General features: G+C 42.1%; 2 protein-coding genes across 14 annotated transcripts in view; one reads left to right on the forward strand and one right to left on the reverse strand.

Annotated features, from left to right (window-relative positions):
- The window catches only part of TBC1D14 (TBC1 domain family member 14), a 65,397-nt gene extending 49,310 nt beyond the window's left edge, over window positions 1-16,087 (forward strand). For 12 of the 13 annotated variants that reach the window (XM_015285763.4, XM_015285764.4, XM_046940200.1 and 9 more), the window contains 3 exons: window positions 2,721-2,830; window positions 9,715-9,973; window positions 12,844-16,087. In XM_015285763.4, the coding sequence (XP_015141249.2) occupies window positions 2,721-2,830; window positions 9,715-9,973; window positions 12,844-12,909 (435 nt within the window). In that variant the 3' untranslated portion in view covers window positions 12,910-16,087. Of the gene's footprint in view, window positions 1-2,720; window positions 2,831-9,714; window positions 9,974-12,843 lie in introns of those variants that run through there. The other variant, XM_040699045.2, reaches the window with a different exon arrangement.
- Window positions 16,088-17,538: 1,451 nt separating this feature from the next.
- Window positions 17,539-18,963, reverse strand: CCDC96 (coiled-coil domain containing 96). Its single transcript, XM_015285829.4, has 2 exons — window positions 18,264-18,963; window positions 17,539-18,117 (listed from the first exon to the last, which is right to left on the reverse strand). Exons 1-2 carry the CDS (start codon window positions 18,927-18,929, stop codon window positions 17,575-17,577), a joined length of 1,209 nt encoding a protein of 402 aa, XP_015141315.2. The 5' UTR covers window positions 18,930-18,963; the 3' UTR covers window positions 17,539-17,574.
- Between the last annotated feature and the right edge of the window lie 38 nt (window positions 18,964-19,001).

The following is a 19,001-nucleotide window of genomic DNA, read 5'->3' on the forward strand; positions in this document are numbered from 1 at the left end:
GAAGAAGTGAATGAGGTTGTTCTGCTGATGAATACCTTATGATTCTCAGGGGATAATTATGAGAATATTATTCTAAGTGTGTTTCAATTTAAGTTGAAAGCTGAAAACAGCATTCAGACGTGGTTTGAAGGTGCTTTTTATTCCAAGCTAATAGGTTGCTAAAAATAGTCTGTTGCAGGAAAAGCTGTTTCCCATCCCTTTCTCTCTAGCATTTCTTTAAAGATGGTATTGAGGAATCTGATGAGCAGATTCTCCCCCCATCTTCCCCTTGACAGTGTTCAGTGAAAATTGGGTGGCTGAATCTCTCTGAATTGTCTGAATTCCTTGTTAGCACGTACAAAGGGCTACTTGTGTACCGTAACAAAATAAGACTCATCTCCTGAAATATGTTTTAATTTATTCTTATTTTTCAAAAAATTAATGGCATTCTGCATTCCCTTCTCACTTAGTTACCATTTGACACTATAAAAATAGGATCTCGGTTCTCAGGAGCTGAAATGGGGAAAATAAATCATGGAAGTGGCTGACATCAACAGTGATCACTTGGGTTTCTTAAACAGTAGGACACTAGGAATCCTACCAGCATTTTCTGCTGGAAAACCAATATGTAATTCCTTGTTGAAGCTTCTGAATCTCATCACTTGTAAACGCCCATGGGGGAATCTTTTAACAACAGCATTGCTACCAGCAGTATCAGTCATCTCTATTACTTGTAAAAGGAGGACGTGCTTACACGTTCAGCGTGTAAATAAATTTGTTCTGAAGATGGTCTCAGAGTTAAATTTGCTGGAATTAGATACTTATTAGCTGAAATAAAGTTTCCTGGGAGTCTCTCGGGTAGTGCCCATAAAGTGCTGCTATGTGAAATAATGTTAGCAATAATAGTAGTGTTTTGTCCAATTACAAAGCCATAGTTCACACTACTTAGAAAACTTTGTAGTTTAGAGACAAAGTGAGACAGTTCTGTTTTGGGGGGTTCATATACTGATCTGATGTCTACTCTGAACTTTGTGTTTAAGTTCTGTAGCTCAATAATGAAATGCTACTTTGTCTAAAATTAATAAAAAAGTAAAACCAATAGAAGAGTTACTTGTAGAAATTATATAATCTATTCTGCTTGCTTTTGATTTCTTTTATTGGTTACAGTTTTATTACACTAGATTTTTTTAATTGTTACTAAGTGAGGTACCATCTTGTACGTTGATTCAATCAAGTTAAACACCTGGACTGCTGTTGTGTTTCTAACAGAGCTACCTACATTACCATCAACAGATGTGATATAGCAGCTGCGTAAAATCCCCGCTATAAAGTACTTCAAAAACGCTTTAGTAGAACTCTTACTGTGGTTTTGGCATGTAAACAGATCCCTTCCAATCCCTGACATTCTGTGATTCTGTCATTTTGAAATTATGACTGTCTGTTGCATTACTTGCTTCCTCTTTATGCTTGGAGATCTCACGTGATGCTTGATTTTCGTGCATTTAAAAATACATATTGGGAAGTTGTTTTAGTTGTACAGTTCACTAAAGTGGGTTTCTAGGTTTCTGGTTTCATGTTTATCAGGAAGCTCTTTCTCAGTAACTAGTAGGTCAGCGATTTTACATAACCTCGTGTGGTTATTTCTTTAGTATGCTCATCTCATATTGGCTTGTAAGCCTTAATACTCTTACTGACTCAGTTTCTTCTTTGCTGCTATTAATGAGGGTGGTCTGTCTGTCACTATATTCAGATGAAATAGGAAGAAAAATTCTTTAAGGACATGGTAAAAATGGGGAATCACCTGTCATCGTTGTCAGGATTTCACACAAAAGACTCCTCTTTCACTATCGTGATGTTCTGGGGAAGAAGTGTGTGGATACAACTCATACTTCAAAGAAATCAGAACTATTCTTTACTGCTTTAATCAGGATACTGAATTAAAAATAGTGAGTCATTCAAGGACTTTGTTGAACTTCTCTTCCTGCAGTATTAAGAGAATGGAGGTAGAAAAGCTAAAAAGCCTTTTCTTTTTAACTCTTAGTTGGATAGGAAGATTTTCTTTTTCCAAGGCCTCTGTTAAACATTCAATTTTTAAAATACCACAGAAGTCTCCACATTAAAAGCAGTACAGTTAAGGGGATAAGGTATCAGTTGGGAGTTGGGATCTCTTTTTCTCACTGTAGGTGTTTTGTCCTGATCTTCAGCTCTTCTGTGTGACCTTTCTCTCTCCCTCTTTGCAATGGAAATGACTTATCTTGTTTTAAAACATATTACACAGCTGAAGCTTTGACATTATAATATGATTTATGATTGGAGCCAAACGTACTCTTCACTATTGCTGTGGGCTGTTAAATTGTTTTAGTTTGATAATTCATTCTTTAATCCATTGGGTCTTGGATTTTACTCAGTGTAGTATTAAGTTATTGCCACAAACATAAAGCACCGTTCCATTATCATAATTATTTTGAGTAATCAGCAAATAACTTCTCTCCTGCTGATATTTTTCTTTCCAAAGGAAGCTAGCCAAGACCCAAAACAATAATTATATTGTTTAATATGAGATCAATATATAGAATAGGTCTTTAACTTGCAGATGCTGTCTATTATGTGAGTGATTAGCTCAATTGTATCATGTAATTTATACGATCCTCTTTTTGAAGAATGTTAATCCAACAACAGATAGTATATTTAAGCCTACTAATAATAGAACTAACTGTTTTTTCTCCCTATTGTTTTCCCAGATGTTGACTTATTTTGCTGCATTTGAGGTATTCTTTGAAGAAAATCTGCCAAAGCTATTTGCTCACTTCAAAAAAAATAACTTAACTCCAGATATCTATCTTATTGATTGGTAAGACATTGAAAGCATAATTACTAATTTGCATACTAGCTTTAGCTGCATGTCTGTATTCTTAATGTAAGCTGGAGCTCTCTTAGTTGTTTTAATATTTTCTAAGGTAAAAGTTTTATCTTGTGTTCAGTAATTGAATTTATCAATCCAAATATTTCTTACAGACTTCTGTGATAAGCTTAATACTTGCTTAGCCTTTATTACTCTAGTTCTGTTGATTTGAAGCTTCTTTTGCATAAAGCTGAATAACAGTGTTTATCAATATTAGGACATACCTGAATTCTGAGAAAAGAAGGGAGGATGCAGTGAAGGTATAGATGTGAGCAGTGCATTATTCCTATGTTATGTGGTCTCAGATCCTACGTAGAGGATCCTGGCACAAGTTGTTTAAAAACTGCACTTCAGTAACATAAAGGCTTTAACATGTTTTTAATTACTCCAGCTATTGCACTTAGCAGACAGGTAGTTACAATCCTTTTATTTTGTGAGATTGCCTTTCTTTTTAGCTCTGTGTAGTTTTAGTCTTTTTCCTTAGAGGTAGAAGAAAACTTATTTGCAGACCTGTCAAATTTCAGTGTATGAAGTATTCCAAATGGAGTGTTTGCATTTGTGCCTATCAGGCTCTGGTTTGGAGGCAGCTGAAATGTCTCTTCTCAGCCAACAAGGCTTCATTGTCAATTTGGGGATGATATGAAATCTTTTTTTGTGAAAATTGGCTTGCCTTTAAATTGTTGGAATTTTCTGTTCTCAACTATTTGACTGAATAGTTTTAGTTAAAGATGAAACTCCCAGCAGCAGCTGTGTGGGTTCTATTTTTTTTTCCAAGATTTATAAGCTGTTGTTTCAGAAAACAGTCTGTACTCTTAATCCAGTTCTGTCTGAACCAAACTCTCAGTGCCCTGATCATCTTTGGAAGCTTACCATTAGTGCTGAGCATGTGGCTGATCTGTTGGACCAGAGATCCATTTCAAGTTGTTCCGTCCGGTCTAACAGCTAGAAGTTTCAATAGGTGAACTTTCACTGGATCATAGGCCTGCTGAGATACTGAGGATTTCATGAGAGACAGTGGTGAAAACCTTGCTAAAATCAGTGTAAACAGTATCCCCTGCTTTTCACTCATCCACCAAGCCGGTGGATAAGACGCTTTCAGGTTATTCAGACATTGCTTTGCCTTCAGAAATTCTTTCTGACTTCTCCTGATCACTTTGGGAGGCGATGGTGAGTGGCCTCACAATGATACCGGGCAGTTCCATCGGCGCTCATGGGTTCCTTGATTTGCATGTGCCTCTTGCACAGGGAGTGCTGTTACATCAGTTTTGTTTGATTTTGCAGTACACTGGCATTAAATTTTAATGCATGTTGAGTAGAGAAATGAGAAAGTGTGATGGATAGGCTTATTTCCCCCAAAATTTGTAAGTGCTGTCAGCTTTCTATGACGGAATGCTGGATCTCTTTTAATGCACAGCAGGAAAATGCCAGAATAGCACTGGAATAGAAGAAAAGGAAGAGGGCAAGGGCTGGCACATCCAGTGATAAGAGGAAAGATGTTGAAATTATATTAAGCCTCAGAGATGCGGACTACTTGTATAGTCCTGACAAATCCTGTATTAAATTTCCTCACATTTGTCTTCAGCTTGTCCCATTACACCTTTAGTTTTGTTAGACAGTAGGGTTGGTATTCAGCTGTGTGAGATTTTGGTATAATTTGTGGTAACCACATGGGAAAGTACTGAAACACTGTGGGAACCAAGAACTGCAGTGCTGCCCCCTCCCCAGCTTTGACAGATCACTGCATTATGTCATGATATGGAACACCCATGGAAAACCATGACAATTACTTAAATATGTGTATGTGTGTACATGTGTATACATATATGTATGCGTGTGTTTGCATGTGTGTTTATACATGTATGTGTGTATCTGTGATATTTCTTTCAGAATCTTTTGATGCCATAGGAAGCAGATTTAGATTTGTTATTTTTTTAATGTCCACTTTAAACTTAAAGAGAATTAAGTTCATATCTGCTGTTCTTCCATAGAAATTAATAGGGAACTGGGCAGAAAGTACTACAGAAAAAGATACGGAGGAAAACCAGGTGGGTCTGTGTTCTGGCAAGTGAGGACTTCTGAAAAATTTGTTTAGAATGTTGCCTGTGGTTCCTGGGTGACTGCCAGTTTGAGAGTGAATTTGCTGTAGTTCTGATAGCACTGTGAAAAACAAAACTATTTCTGGAAAAACAAGGATGAGGTTTCAGTTATGTTTCAAGTCAGAGAAGAATATGGTGAAGGGGTGCTTTGCAATTCTGAACCCCACGAATTCTCTGACTAGACAGACCTTTTGGATGTAGGTAGAAATCTCTGTGAAACAGCCTTGCCCTATCAACATTACTTTTATTTAAATGCACATTTGTTCTGAGCTGCAGAGGGACGCCTGCTGCTATTCTGGTGGCTGGCATGGTTACTGTGCAGGCATGTATGCAGTAAATCTCAGTTGGTGCCAGCTCTGGGAGGACTCCTGTAGCCAGTGCCGTGCAGACCAGTTGCTGGGAGACCTCCGTGCTCCTGCTGCAATTACAGTGGAATCAACGTGTCTTCTTTGTGCTGCTTCATGCTACCAGTGCTGCAGGAAGTGGCAGTAAAACTGTTAGACTTAAATCATTTGTTGAGGGCATACGGTCCAAGAAAAAGCAGTTCTCTGCATAAAGGTGGAACCAGCTCTACAAGCAATGTGATGTTGCTTTGGGTTTTCTTGGGGCTGGTAGAAGATTTAGGGAGTGGAACTCCCCCGCTGTCTGTCACAGGCAGACACTGAGGACTTAAAAATTGCATTAAAAGGTGCATTAGTCTTACCAGCAGTGGCTGCCTGCCCCAAGTGAGGCTTCTCTTTACAAAGAACACGAGCTTCAAGCTCAAATTCCAACCGCTGCATTTTAGTATAAATTTCAGAAGCTAGGCAGGCTTTTAGTTTTTTGAAGAATGCAAAGGGAATCAAGTGTGCAGAGGCTGTAAGAGCAATGCACAGCCACGTTCACAGGAAACAGAGGGAAAATAGTGTGCCTGAATAGCCCAGTTTTGGCCACTCAGTGCTGTCAGCTGATGTACTGCAGGCTCTTCTGAGCAGAGCAGAATGTGGATTTACAAAGGACACACGCTGTCTATTTATGGCCTGCTGTTGCTGTACAAATACCTCTTCATCCCTACTAAGAAAAATGATTTTGGCAATCATTACAGCTCGGGGCTTTGTTTGTACTGATGGATTGATCGGTGGTTCTTTAATACCGCATTGACTGTGATTGTGCTCTGTGAGCACTAACTTTGTCTTGACGCTGTTTGCTTGTTATGACAAAGGGCCAGGCCAGTTTGTTTGTGCAGATGTTTGTTGTGGGCGCTTGCAGTTAAATATTTATAGGCTTTGCTGTCTGTGGCATCAGGGAAAGCACAGCCCATGTCATACCATTAACACCTCACCTCTCGGAACTGAAGTTCACTATTACGCTTTAAATGCATGCCTCCATTGCAGGAAAAAAATAGATGAGAAGCTCAGACAGTAATTCAGTCCAAAGGTTACTTGTGACAGACATGCTGCTTTTCCTAAATTTGGGGTAGTTGTTATCAGACTCCTAAAAATCAGTCTCTGCAGGGTAGGGTGAAACACTGCATTGCCATATAGTACTCCTGAGTGAGAGAACAGCGAACATGGCTTGTTGGGTGCTTTGGCCTGATGGAATTGCTCAGAAGCCACCACAGGATTTGTATCAGCACATTTTGGAATGCAGTCAGTTTGGCTAAGTAGCTCTGTGGCAGTCAGCATTGTATTGTATGTACTTTTTCCCCCTTGTTAGAATCAAAATAAATGCTTCTACTTTCTTCAGCTGTAATGATTTAAAAACTGTACCAAATACGCTGTTAACAGCAATCTTATTGCAATCACTCTGAAAGTACCAACAAGAATGGAGATGCCACTTCTTGCAAGAGTATGTAAGAAAGCAACAGACACTTAGAGGGGTGTGGGTTTTGTCTCAAAGTGGATATAGAGGAATTGTTACAAAATGTAACAACGATAAAGGAGTACCAGGATAAAGGGAGCGGGTCTTAGGGTAAGTTCAAAAGCTGAATTAATTCAGCAGTTTCCACAGTTGAACTGAGAAGTTGCAGAGAGATTCTTGTGTAAAAGAGGCGTGGTAGAAGAATATATAAGATCTGAGCGGCGTCATCATTGCTGTGCAGGAGTTGTCAGTCCAAAATGTGGCACACCTGCCTTCTGCACTGCTGCTAATGGTATTTCTATGAGGACAAATTGTAAAAATAAAAGAGAAGGAAAACAAAACAGAGCCATGATAATCTAATCATGGTAACGGTGCTTTTTGGTAAGCAGGACTCTGGTTGTGTGCTTTTCTTGTCTCAAACCGGTCAGGATTTTATGCACCTCCTTCAAAGTACGTGTGCCTGGGTGGGTCTGGAAGGGGCAGGAGCGTATATCTGGTACTTATTTTTTCAGAGAGCAGCCAGAAAGCTTCATTTCTGTTTCTCTGACACTGGACATCTCTGTGAGCTGAAAGAGGGCTGCAGGCAGAGAATCATCCCGCTCTCCAGTGCAAACAGATCACATGCAAGTCGTGTGCTGGCGCTGCTGAGAGCTGCTGCAGCTGCTGTATGGCTGTCATAAAGTTCTGCAGGGTTTCACAGCAGTAGCTCAGATGTGTAATAAAAATGTCTTCCAGTAGGAAATGTTTTCAGAGGGCAAATGCTGTAGCAGTTCTTAGAAATGATTCTTCCTGTGGTAGCACTGCTTATTCTAGGAAGGCCCTGTTTCCATTTCTTAGGGCTTGATGCATTTGATTTCATGCTGGTGTTAATGAAAGTTAATTGCCTAGCGAAATTCTTGCAAATTGCACTTCCTTGTGAATTATGAAGAGATCAGTGTCAAATCCCTCGTTTGAAATGACAGCTTTTTTTATCCCAGTCAATCTTTTCCTACAGAAAGTAGCGCTCTCATAGATAGATGTGACTGTTTTTTCTGACAGTTAATTTTCTGCATAGTTGCAGATTTAACACATGTGGGTTATTCAGGTTAGGTCTGATTCATGACAGAATAATAACTTCTGGGAATAAAATGGAGCAAAATTAGGCATTGTTGCTTATCTTTAACCAGTGCCAATTACTGGCTGAGAGTTTGCCTGCTGCTTGGTGACCAGGAAAGCACTCTGTTGAATTGCTTCCTATTGCACTGCTCCTTTTAAATGGAAAACCCATTGCTGTTTCCTGTACACGTGTATGTGTGCATGCAACGAGTCCTAATTCTGCTGTGTAAGTATTCTGTAACGAGATGTTGTTACATGGCATCATGACTGTACAACAGTGTTGAAAGAATAGACAAATTCTGCAGTTCAACATATTGGTCAGTAACCCAAAGAAGGGATTTTTATGCTCTTTTTTATGTATAATAATATATTGTGTAATATGACCAATAGTATTTTTTTCATTCCAGACTCGATCATGTTTATATATGTATAAATGCTAGCTTTTTGGTGAATAGGATTTTAATATTTTCCCACTTTTTATTAAAGAAAAGTCATCATCTGTATTTGTGCAAATGGCTTCATCTGGTCTTGCAGCTTATCCAGTGGGACATTGCCCAGTTTTCCCAAAGTGTGCTGACTGAGAAAAGCTTGCTGATTACAACACATCATTCTAATAACCTTAAGTAGAAAAGTGAAGATGCTGCAGAAAACCTTTGATCATTCAAATTTACTGGGGAAATATATTAATTCATATTTTATACCTCTTCATATATCCATTCAGCTTCGTTTTTTTTTAATGAAAACTGGAATTTCGTGAATAAAAAATTGGAGAGGGTGGGGAGTGGAGAGATCTTAAACATAAGAGAACTACTGTTAGATTCAGCACCCTTAAACATAATGTGTTAGTATGGGAAGGTTTGATTTACATCTGAGATTTTGCTGACCTCTGCTGGAGAAGGAATTAATTGCAGTTTTACAGTGACAGAAGATGTGATGCATCTGTGGAGTGATACTCTTTTAAATTTTCAAAGGGAAAGATTACTGTGACTCTTTTCTCTGTATACTGTCACTTGATTCCAGTAAATGTAACTGTTGGCACTTTTTGAGGTTATGATGTTGCACTGTTATGTCTTTGTTAGGGTCAGGGAAGGAAAAGAGAACCTTTACCTTCCTTGCTGGAGAGCCATCAGTGGTTTGATGAAGGAGGAATAGTTCTCTTGGCACATACCAAAATGTGGTTTTAGCCACCAGGAGGAAATCCTTGCTTCTCTTGTTGCCTTTGCTCTTTTGAGATCACGTCTGTCTCAAAAGTATTATCACAGCTACCTGCTCATTCTTTCTGGAAGTCTTGCCTGTCTTGCTCAACTCTCTAGAGACCAAGCTGATCTTCCAGAACTCACGCTATTATTACTTTGCCAGTGAATCCAGTCTTGGACACTGAAGTAATTTTCAACTTCTCCTTCATCCAATTCACAGAATTCCCCTTTTAGTATGTCTTAAGATTCAGCTTTTTGTGTCCTCGCAGCTAAAACTGCATGAATCCTCAATCCTAAAGTGATGATTGGTTTTTCTTTAATTATACATGTGGCCAAAGCATGCCCATCATAAAATCATGTATGTTTTTCTTACGGTGTGACTTCAAAAAATTGAACCTGGAAAGTGCTTTAACTATTATACCAGCATAGCACAGTTTTATATTACGTATCACTTTGCAGCAAATAGTAGGAGTACTTCTGAAACACAAAGGGACTATTCAAATAGACGTATTTGAGAAACCTCAATAATGAGCAGTCTGTGTACTTCTGTGAGTATCCATACATTTTTCTCGTGCAGTAACTCAGAAAATTTTACTCTGTTTTTCAGGATATTCACATTGTACAGCAAATCTTTGCCACTAGACTTGGCGTGTCGTGTCTGGGATGTGTTCTGCCGTGATGGAGAAGAGTTCTTATTTCGTACAGCCCTGGGAATATTAAAACTTTTTGAAGATATTTTGACCAAAATGGATTTCATTCATATAGCCCAGTTTTTAACGAAGCTACCAGAAGACCTACCTTCAGAAGAATTCTTTACATCTATTGCTGCCATTCAGATGCAAAGTAGAAACAAAAAGTGGGCTCAGGTAAAGACAATTTTGATCTTTGATTAACAGATGAATGTGTTGTACCCGTGAAGAATGGTATTTGGCAACATCTAGGAGAATACTTCAGCAGACACAGGATAGGTAGGGTGACTTAGGTTGCTTTGTGTGTTTAGTATAGAAGTACCCCCAGACAGCAGGCTTTGTTGCCGAACTGTGGAGCAGATAGATCATAGAATCATAGAATGGCCTGAGTTGAACATGACCACAGTGATCATTGAATTTCAACCCCCCTGCTACATGCAGGGTCACCAACCACTAGACCAGGCTGCCCAGAGCCACATCCAGTTTGGATCTTAGGTTTAGCTCACTGTAGGGTCGGTATTGGCTGATATCTTACCTACCTTGTTGACTTCTGCACCAGCTGCCTTTCTTCACTACGTATCTCTGTTACTGAGTAAATTTCCATAAGGAAGGCCTCTTCCCTCTGTAGCCTGTCATCTTTTTCCAAATTAGTGGTGGGTAGAGGCTATGAGTTTACTTGCATCCCATACATACTAAGAATTGTTGAGGTGCCACAATTGGAACTGACGTAAAATCAGTACCAAGAGAAAGGGTGTATGGGATTTTGTTTCCTTTTACTAAGATGCTGACTATGGTAGCCTCTACCTTTCTTCAGTCTGAACAAAGTTCACTAGATGAGTTTGGACTCAAAATCCTGAATTGTGCTTTTCTGAGGAGCAGGCTTCTGGTAGTGTACAGGTAATGTGAAAAAGCACAGTATGTTGGAAAAATCCTGCAGTGGTTGCAGTATTCCTTAGTAAGACAATTCTTTTTGACTGAGACTATTACAGAATAAATTAAATACTTTGCTTTAGTACCCATTCGTGTTTTGTAGAGAAATGCCTTTTTAAATTAGCATAATGAATGGTAAGTGTGATGGATGCACCACTTGAGGTAAACTCTAAGGTGGACTGACCGATGGCACTGCTTTCCAGAGAATGCCAAATGCTCTTCAGCTTAAAAAAAAAAAAAAAGTTAATTTTGTCTCATGTTTAACATCCACTTATTTGGGTATAGTAACTGTTATGCATAAGAAAGCGGCATACTTTGAGCTACTACTACTTTGCAGGAATATGTATGACTGTGTAGAGCTAAGAAGTCAAATTCAGATTCACGTTGCAGCAGTAGATATAATCAATACTCAGAAAAACACACACTGAATCTTTTGCCTTGCTGTACCATGGTAATCATGGTACATTGATATCCTGTGGGTCGCATTCTGAATGATGCTGTCTAGGGATTATATATGTAGGACCACATCTAAAACGTTCCATGTTGCTGATTAGTCTGGTTGCCATAGGCCGGGTTCCCTCATCAGACAGGTTGGTGGTGTTTTCCATCTCACTCCATTTTCCCTAGGTCACTTGGACAGTGTGATCAAGAAACTAAAGACTGAAAGATGCTTAACTAAATTTTGACCACGGCTCTTCTGGTAACAAGAAGCATGGTTAACAGAATGTCATAAAATCATAGGATGGTTTGGGTTGGAAGGGACCCCAAGGATCATCAAATCCTCCTGCCACAAGCAGGGCTATCAACCTCCGGAATGCCCACAAGTTCTTTTTTTTTTCATCTGGAATTACCAACAAAAACCACCAGGTTTTTGTGCCAATATGTCCTTAGCCTGAAATTTGAGTGACAGTTGTTACTGTCACTGCTTTGTCAGCAGCAGCAGAGAAAAAGAGTAGAACAGATTTGGCTGTTGGCTTAGCATTTCTGTAGTTCTTATGCCTTAGATCATAGCTCCCTCAACTTAGTAACTAAGGAATCCTGGCTCTCTCTTAGCTGCCTTGAGGTCTATGTGAAATGCTTTTCTGGGTCAGAATTTTGGTGTCATTCTCAGGTTCGTTAAAAAGGCTGACTTTTTTCCATGGAGGATATTGTTACTATGGCACTACAAATTCTCATAAACTCATTTGATTGAATAACTTACGATTTATGCTGAGTGCCTTTGAGCAGGACCTTGCTGTAGTCTGTCCAATTCTAGGACTCTCTGAACAGCCAGCCAGCTAGCAGCAGCTCAGTTCGTACCTGGATCAAACACCCTTGTTGTGATAACTGGATGCTTTTGCTTAGAAGAATAGGCAGTGTCATGTGATTGCCGTATGAGTGATGTAGACTCATTTCTTGTTAATTCTGTTGGGCAGAAGCTTGCTTAAAATTGGTCAAAGTTGCAGTTCTTTGAGAAGAAATGTTCCTAAGGGCATTCAGTTCCTGGACACTTCTTGGGGATGCTGCTGTACTTCAGTGAAGTGTAACCAGAAGGCAGAGAGTACATTCTGCTTAAGCAGCACGAGAAAGTGGGTATCAGTGTCACCTCTACCGAACCAAATTGTCCATCAGCCAGTAGAAAATGAAAGTTTTCAATCTGAATGCAAATGCTGATTTTGACGTAATGCTGACATAAGCAGATGTAGGGCAGCAGCATGTGCTAGGCAAGCATCAGTCAGTGCCTTGGTAGTAATTCTGAGCAGGCTGCTCACTTGCCATGGTTTTAGACAGTTTATTTATCCTGAGAATTATGACATCCCCTTGGGAAGCTGCTTTTGATTGTACCAGATATGTCTAATCTGGGTAAAAATCTCATATTCAGGCTTCAAAAATGTGTGTGTGAAGGTTAATTGAGCTTGAACCTTCATTAAATCCATTTGTATTTACTGTGCCATGAGGGCTTAAGGATGACGTCTCATGCACTGGGAAAGGTTCTCAATTTAGATAAAGTAACTATATTTAATAGTTAAAAGAGTACTGCTCGAAGCTACTCAAATAGGAAGGTCTTTGGGCAGTGGTTTATTGAGTTGCTTTTAAAATCTAATATCTTCTTCTCTGTCATTTCTTGAAATATCCAGATACTGGCTGCTCTGCAGAAGGATAACCGGGAAATGGAGAAAGGAAGTCCTTCACTTAAGCATTAACTTTGGCTGCCTCCAGTGACGCACAGGAAAAGATGTAAAGATGTAAAGTGGCAAAAGTATTTGATATGTATGAGCCTGCAAATCAAAGTGTTACTTCAGAGTTGTGTTCGATAGTAAGACAGCCTTAACAGGGAGAGAGGGGAGGGGAAAAAAAAAAGGGAAGGAAACTGGGAGGTAAAACCTTTGTAAGTGAAACCAAGGCCTAGCCTTAAACTTCTAGTGGAGTGAGTGCTTGCTGTGGACAGCAATACACATTCATATGTCTGATGAGGGCAGTTAAACGAAACTGTATTAAGGTTTCTTTATTCTTTCTCACTGATGTTTTATAAACACTGGGCATTCAACGATGTCAGTTGCTTTGAAAGCCATTCCCTAGTTCTGTTCTTAGGCAGGATATACACTTCCCATGCCCAGTAGCTGGATCTGGATTTTAAATAACTGGTGCTGGAATTTAAATGATGTAAGGACCATTCCTTTAGAAATGGTTTTTGTTTTATAGGCTGTGGGTCCCATTTACCAAAGAAATCATGTAGATATAGAACTACATTCCATTCTTTAAGAAAAAAACAAGTCAAGAAAGTACACTTGGAAGAGGAATGACACTAGCAGTGTAAAACCAATTATTCTTCAAGATGCCTTGGAAATCCACGTTCGTATCTGAGTATACATGGCAAAAGTTCCATTAATTTGGCTAGATATCAAGCTAAGCAGGAGTGGGTATAGTATTAAGCTGGCATTATTTCCCAGCTGTACTCTTTCCCTGTTTAAACCCAGGGTCACACAGTACTAAATGGATGCTTCTGTGTCTCTTCTGGGGCAGTGCCATTTCAGGGCATTCTTGCCTCCCAGCTTCTGACTTCTGTGCCATCTGTCCAGTTGTGCTCATAAAACTGGGCTGAGCAGAGAAATTGAGAAATGGTAAAAAGGAATTTGTACAGCTGTTTTAAACCCAGCTCTGCTCACTGGCAAAACTGAGGAGGAAAGGTGTAGGGTAGAAGTTACATAAGCCATCACTGCTGTTGAAAAGAAAAGCCTGTGGGGAGCTCTTGAAGCTGCTGCTGCCACAGTGGAAAAGCCCGTGTGGAGTTGAACTTGATGAAGTAATGAGGGAAAGAAGTTAACTGGGAAATATGCCAGACAAATACTATCAGGACAAGTTCAGGCTGTCATTGCCTGGCATTTTATGAAGCCTCTTATACATGGGAGCAAGTTAGAGAGAGAGCAGACGGCCATTGCTCAGTTGTCATACAGATTGGATTCCCTCTGCATTCAGATGAATGTTGAACTGTAAAGCATAGGTGCCTCTGATTTACAAAAACGGTGATTGTAGAGTGCAAAATCTGTTTTATAAATAATTATTACCATTGAAAAGGGAAACTAACTGAAGCAATACTCGTTGACTCTAAGCAGGAATTACTAAATCCTTCAGCTGTATGGCCATAGGTTTCCCAGAGCTTTTCATCCTGTTTTGTGCTGAGCATTTTGGCACTGGCTGATTTAAAAAAAAAAATAATAGTTGCACACTGCTCAACTCAGCATACAGTGTGAGGACTGTGGGACACGATCAAATTACTGTCCTTTATTACAAACATTGTTTCTACAAGTGATACTTTGACTGTAATATTAAAAAGAGGGAAAGGAAGATTTCTTGGTAGGTCTTTTAAGACTCATAATCACTTTGGAATATATGTAATGCAAACGCAGCTTGCATGTCTGTTACCTCATTGGCCTTTTTTCCTGTCCACTTTGTGTACCTGGCATAATAGATGTGGGTTTTTTTGGTTGGCCATCTGAGTTTCTTCAGAAGACTTCTTCAGGTCAACACTTACTGAAAACAGACATCAGGATGCTGACATTGAAAACATGTTAATTCTCCCAGGATTTGTGTATCTGCATAGACTGGTACTTGTATGCTACGTTGCTTTGAAGTGCAATAGAAAGCTGGAAGGTCAGTAAGTACTACAGCAAAAACGCCTTTTCATGAAAGGCATGAGAGGCCTAACATCTGCAACATTTGCACTATGCTTAGAAGTGAGTTATTAAACACACAGACAGCTCTCCCCAGTATACTTTGTAGGTGGTACTGTAACGGGCCTTGTGAGTTTAGTCTGCGTTGTAACCAGGTGTGTATTTCTGTTCAAACCAAGCTGTCAGTGTGGTTGGAATGCGTTCTTGAGCCACTGGGTTTTTGTCTTAGCCATCTGCAGCCTGTTCTCAAAAACACATTGAATGTAACAGTGAAAATAGGCATAGTTGTGAGAAAAGGCCTGCTGCAACACTCGTGCACTGTTTGTTACTTGCAAATGCAATTATTTTGGTCTGTGATTCGATCTTTCTGTTCTTAGGAGATGTACATATTTTCTAGATGATTTCTTTGTGTATATAAGGTATGTTCTTTAATGAAGAAAAGCAATGCAATAAGGAGGAGCTTTGCACAGTTTATTTTCAAACAAAATGCATTTGAGGAAAAAAAAATGGCCTGCCTAAAGATGCAATTGTTCCAACTCCTCAGTAACTTGATTTGAAGATCACACTTGAATTTTGATATGAACAGAGATGAGTTGTAATGGTTTAGGATTACTTGCCACCAAGCTTCTTAAGTTTCCTGCGGCATACCAAATCTCTTAATTATTAAGGAAGGTTTCTGTAATCAATTCAGGGATCGCATAAAAAATTCTGACAATGTTACTGTTCAGGTGCTCCAAGGGTATCTGTAACATCATGCGTCAGGTGTTCTCTCATTGAAGTGTCCCCATCACAGCAGACTATTTTTCTTCATGGGTTTAAGGAAAAAAAATGCTGCAATACACCACGGTTTGCCACTGTCACTGTACGTACAGCAGAGCAGAGAAACCAGAGCATTTCCACCAGGTTTGGAACTTTGTACAACCCGCACTTTATTGTAAAGCCGTTTTGCAACCGCCGTCAGCAATCAGTCATTAATGTGTTTCATTCAGCAATTCAGTTTCATTTGGAAAGGTACCTTCTAACAGCTCCGTTTTGAACGTTTTACAGACTAGACACGTAGAGAACCGTTGATACATCCTCTGTACATCATGTTTAAATTGTTTTTATGTAGTTATCTGTTGGTTTTGTTTAGATATGAGTATCGAACTGGAACTTTTTTCAACTGTAAATATATGGTTTTATTAAATAAAGTCATGTAAAGTTACCTTAATAGGCTGCTGTCGGTGCAATTGAGAAACTGAAAGTTCAGCTATCTACTTCTTCCACTGTTTGGTCTCCAGAAATATTCAGCGAGTGTGGATGAATGTCAGCGGGTGCCATTTTTTCCACGTGGAGAAATTCAGTGACACATTTGCTTCATACACACATCCTTTTTGTCAGACAGCCTCTCTGCTGTTCATCATCCGCTGTTATTCATGGGAACAGCTTTGTAGAATACCAGAAGGCTGCTCGACTTGTGCAAAAACCACTCTTGGGTCAAGAGAAAAGCTCACATTTGGTAACATGGCTCATGGTGAAAGGTCCTGACTTACAATGTCTTTTAAGTGGTTGGCACCTGTGTGCTTTCACAGTCCAGCAGCAGCTAGAGGTGCATTCACTGGTATGCTGTGAAAAGTTACTGGTTGTGCAATCTATCTTCATGAATAGAGGTTGTGAGCTACTGGAGATACAGAGCACTGTGTAGGACGCGGTTGTTTCTGTATTCATGACATCACCATCCCATGCCTTAGTCAACAATGATGCTACTCCAGCAGCAGCAAGAGTTGCAGGATGGAGATCCATCACATTGCCTCTTTTTCCATGAGCCACGTGGGAATTTGAAGAATACACTGTTTTGAAAGTGGGAGCTGCTTCCTGTCTGCTGAAGCTGCCTGAGCTGTATGATCGTCCCTGTGTAAGTTTCTCTCTCCCTCCCCCCCTTTTTTCATTCTTCTGGAATTCTGACATGCTGTCCTTGAGCAGTGCAAAGGGGCTGAAGCTGTGGTGGGCTTAATGCTACTCTGTACCTCATCACACACCCCGCAGTGCCCGCAAAAGCTGTAAAAGCTGAAAGACAAACCTAAGTATTAAAACTCTAATTTGGGATGAGAAGTTTAATATATATATTCGAAGTAGTAAACCTTTCATCTTGTATACCAACAAAACAAGCTTTGCAGCCAGTTCTGTTGACAGAACGAGTGAGGGATTCAGTGCTTCTGTAGTGTGTTGGCTGTATGCAAGTCGGGTTTGCTGTGAATACCTAACATTCCTCCTCAGCTCTCAGCCACATCTATGAAAGTTAACCCCCAGAGTTAACGCTTTGTCTCCCAGGACCCGTCTGGGAGGCACAGGTGGTGGTTGTACAGATGAAGTTGTTACTGGATTGTAAGAACCGGGAAGGGGGGCTGCCAGAGTCCAGGTTTGAATTAGAGCACCTCAGCGCTCTGCTTAAACAATATTGCCATGGCCTCACAGGACTCAGCACTGAGATGGTTTTCTAGGAGCGTAGGCGTTTGGCTGTGCTCTTCTTGTGCCTTGTTTTAAATAAGAGGTACGTGTAGGTGGCTTCATTATCAACAATGGATACAATGATCTCCTAATGCATCACACTGGTATGTCATAGAGTCTGTAATGCCTTCCCCAAAAAGCAGTGTGTTAAGAAATGAGGATTACGGAGAACTCTGTGGTGTATCTCTTTTCAGTGCTTTATTTTCATCCTCAAGGTAGAAATGAATCGGCTTTGCTGATTTTTTTCTGCATTTCCCTCTGTTTGAGGATCAGACCGGCGTGGTGATGTTTCAGTGCTTCCAGCTGCTGCTGTAACAACTCCATGGTGTTCACCTTTTCCTCCAAGTCCCACAGCAGTGTCTCCTCTCCAAGCAACCCACGTTGCTGCTGCAGCTTCACCTTGTGTGCCCGCAGCCTGTCCCTGGCCTGCTTGGCCTTGGTCAGCGCATCTCTCTTCTGCAGCAGGGTGCTCGTGATGGCCCTCAGCTCAGCCTGCCGGCCTCTGTTCTCAGCTTCCACAAGCTGCAGTTTCTCCCTGACGTGGCTGAGGATCCGTTCAGCGTTAGCGACCTTCGTTTTGAGCTTCAGCACCTCGCCGTTGAGGCCGTCGAGCTTTTCGTTGAGCTTCTGGTTCTCTTTCTTCATGTGGTTGAGCTCTGCGAGGTGGCGGCCTTGCCCCGTTTCTCCGTGCGCTCTCAGGACGCTCTCGAGGTTTCGGACCTCAAGCTTCACCTTCACGTTTTCCAGCCGGGCCTGGAGGGGCGGAAGCACGCGAGGGACGGTTCCGCGCCTCCGATCTGCACGGCAGGGAAGGAGCGCGGCACGGAAGGCTCACCCGTGCGAACGGGAAAACCTCCGCCCTGCGGGAGAGCGCGCGGAGCCGGGGGCGCTGCACTCACCTCCCGCACGGAGGTCTCCTTGTCCCGCTCCCGGGCCTGGATGTCGCCCACCGTCCTGAGGGCCGCCTCCCTGCCGCCCCGCCGCCGCCCGAGGGTCTGCACGGCCACGGCCTTCTTCCGCGCCTGGAAGGCGGCCCAGGCGGCGCCGGCCCTCGCCTCGCTCTCCGCGCGGTCCCTCCGCCGCGCGTCCACCCGCTGCTGCCAGGTTGCGGCCTCGCGCTCCCGCCGCCGCCACAGCTCCCGCAGCTCCCGCAGCCGCTCGGCGAACAGCTGCTGCCCGCCCGCCTCGTCCGCCCGCCGCTCTCCCCGCTGCGACCGCAGCGCCTCTCCCAGCAGCAGCTGCAGACGGCCGTCGGCCTGGTGCAGCCGCTGCCGCTCGGCCTCCAGCGCCCGGTACTCGGCCAGCAGCGCCTCGCGCTCCGCCTCCTCGGCTTCGCCGCGGGCTGCGGGCTCCGGGTCCCCGCCGGCGGGGGCGGCCTCCTCCGCGCCGCTCCGCTCCTCCCCGGCGCCCGGCGCGGTTCCTTCGGGCTCTGCGGGCTCCGGAGGCTCGGCCGGGCCCTCGGGCTCCCCGCTCCCCGCGCTCAGCGCCTCGGGTCCGCTCTCGGGGACTTCGTTATCCCCGCTCTCCTCCCGCTCCTCCGCCCCGGGCTCCTCCGCCGCCTCCATGCCGCCGCGCCTTGGCTTCCCCCGTTACCCGGGCGACGGGACTCGGCTCTGCGGGCCCCGCCCCCCCCTCCG

Source organism: Gallus gallus, chromosome 4 (genome assembly GCF_016699485.2).
Source record: "Gallus gallus isolate bGalGal1 chromosome 4, bGalGal1.mat.broiler.GRCg7b, whole genome shotgun sequence".
Taxonomy (NCBI): domain Eukaryota; kingdom Metazoa; phylum Chordata; class Aves; order Galliformes; family Phasianidae; genus Gallus; species Gallus gallus.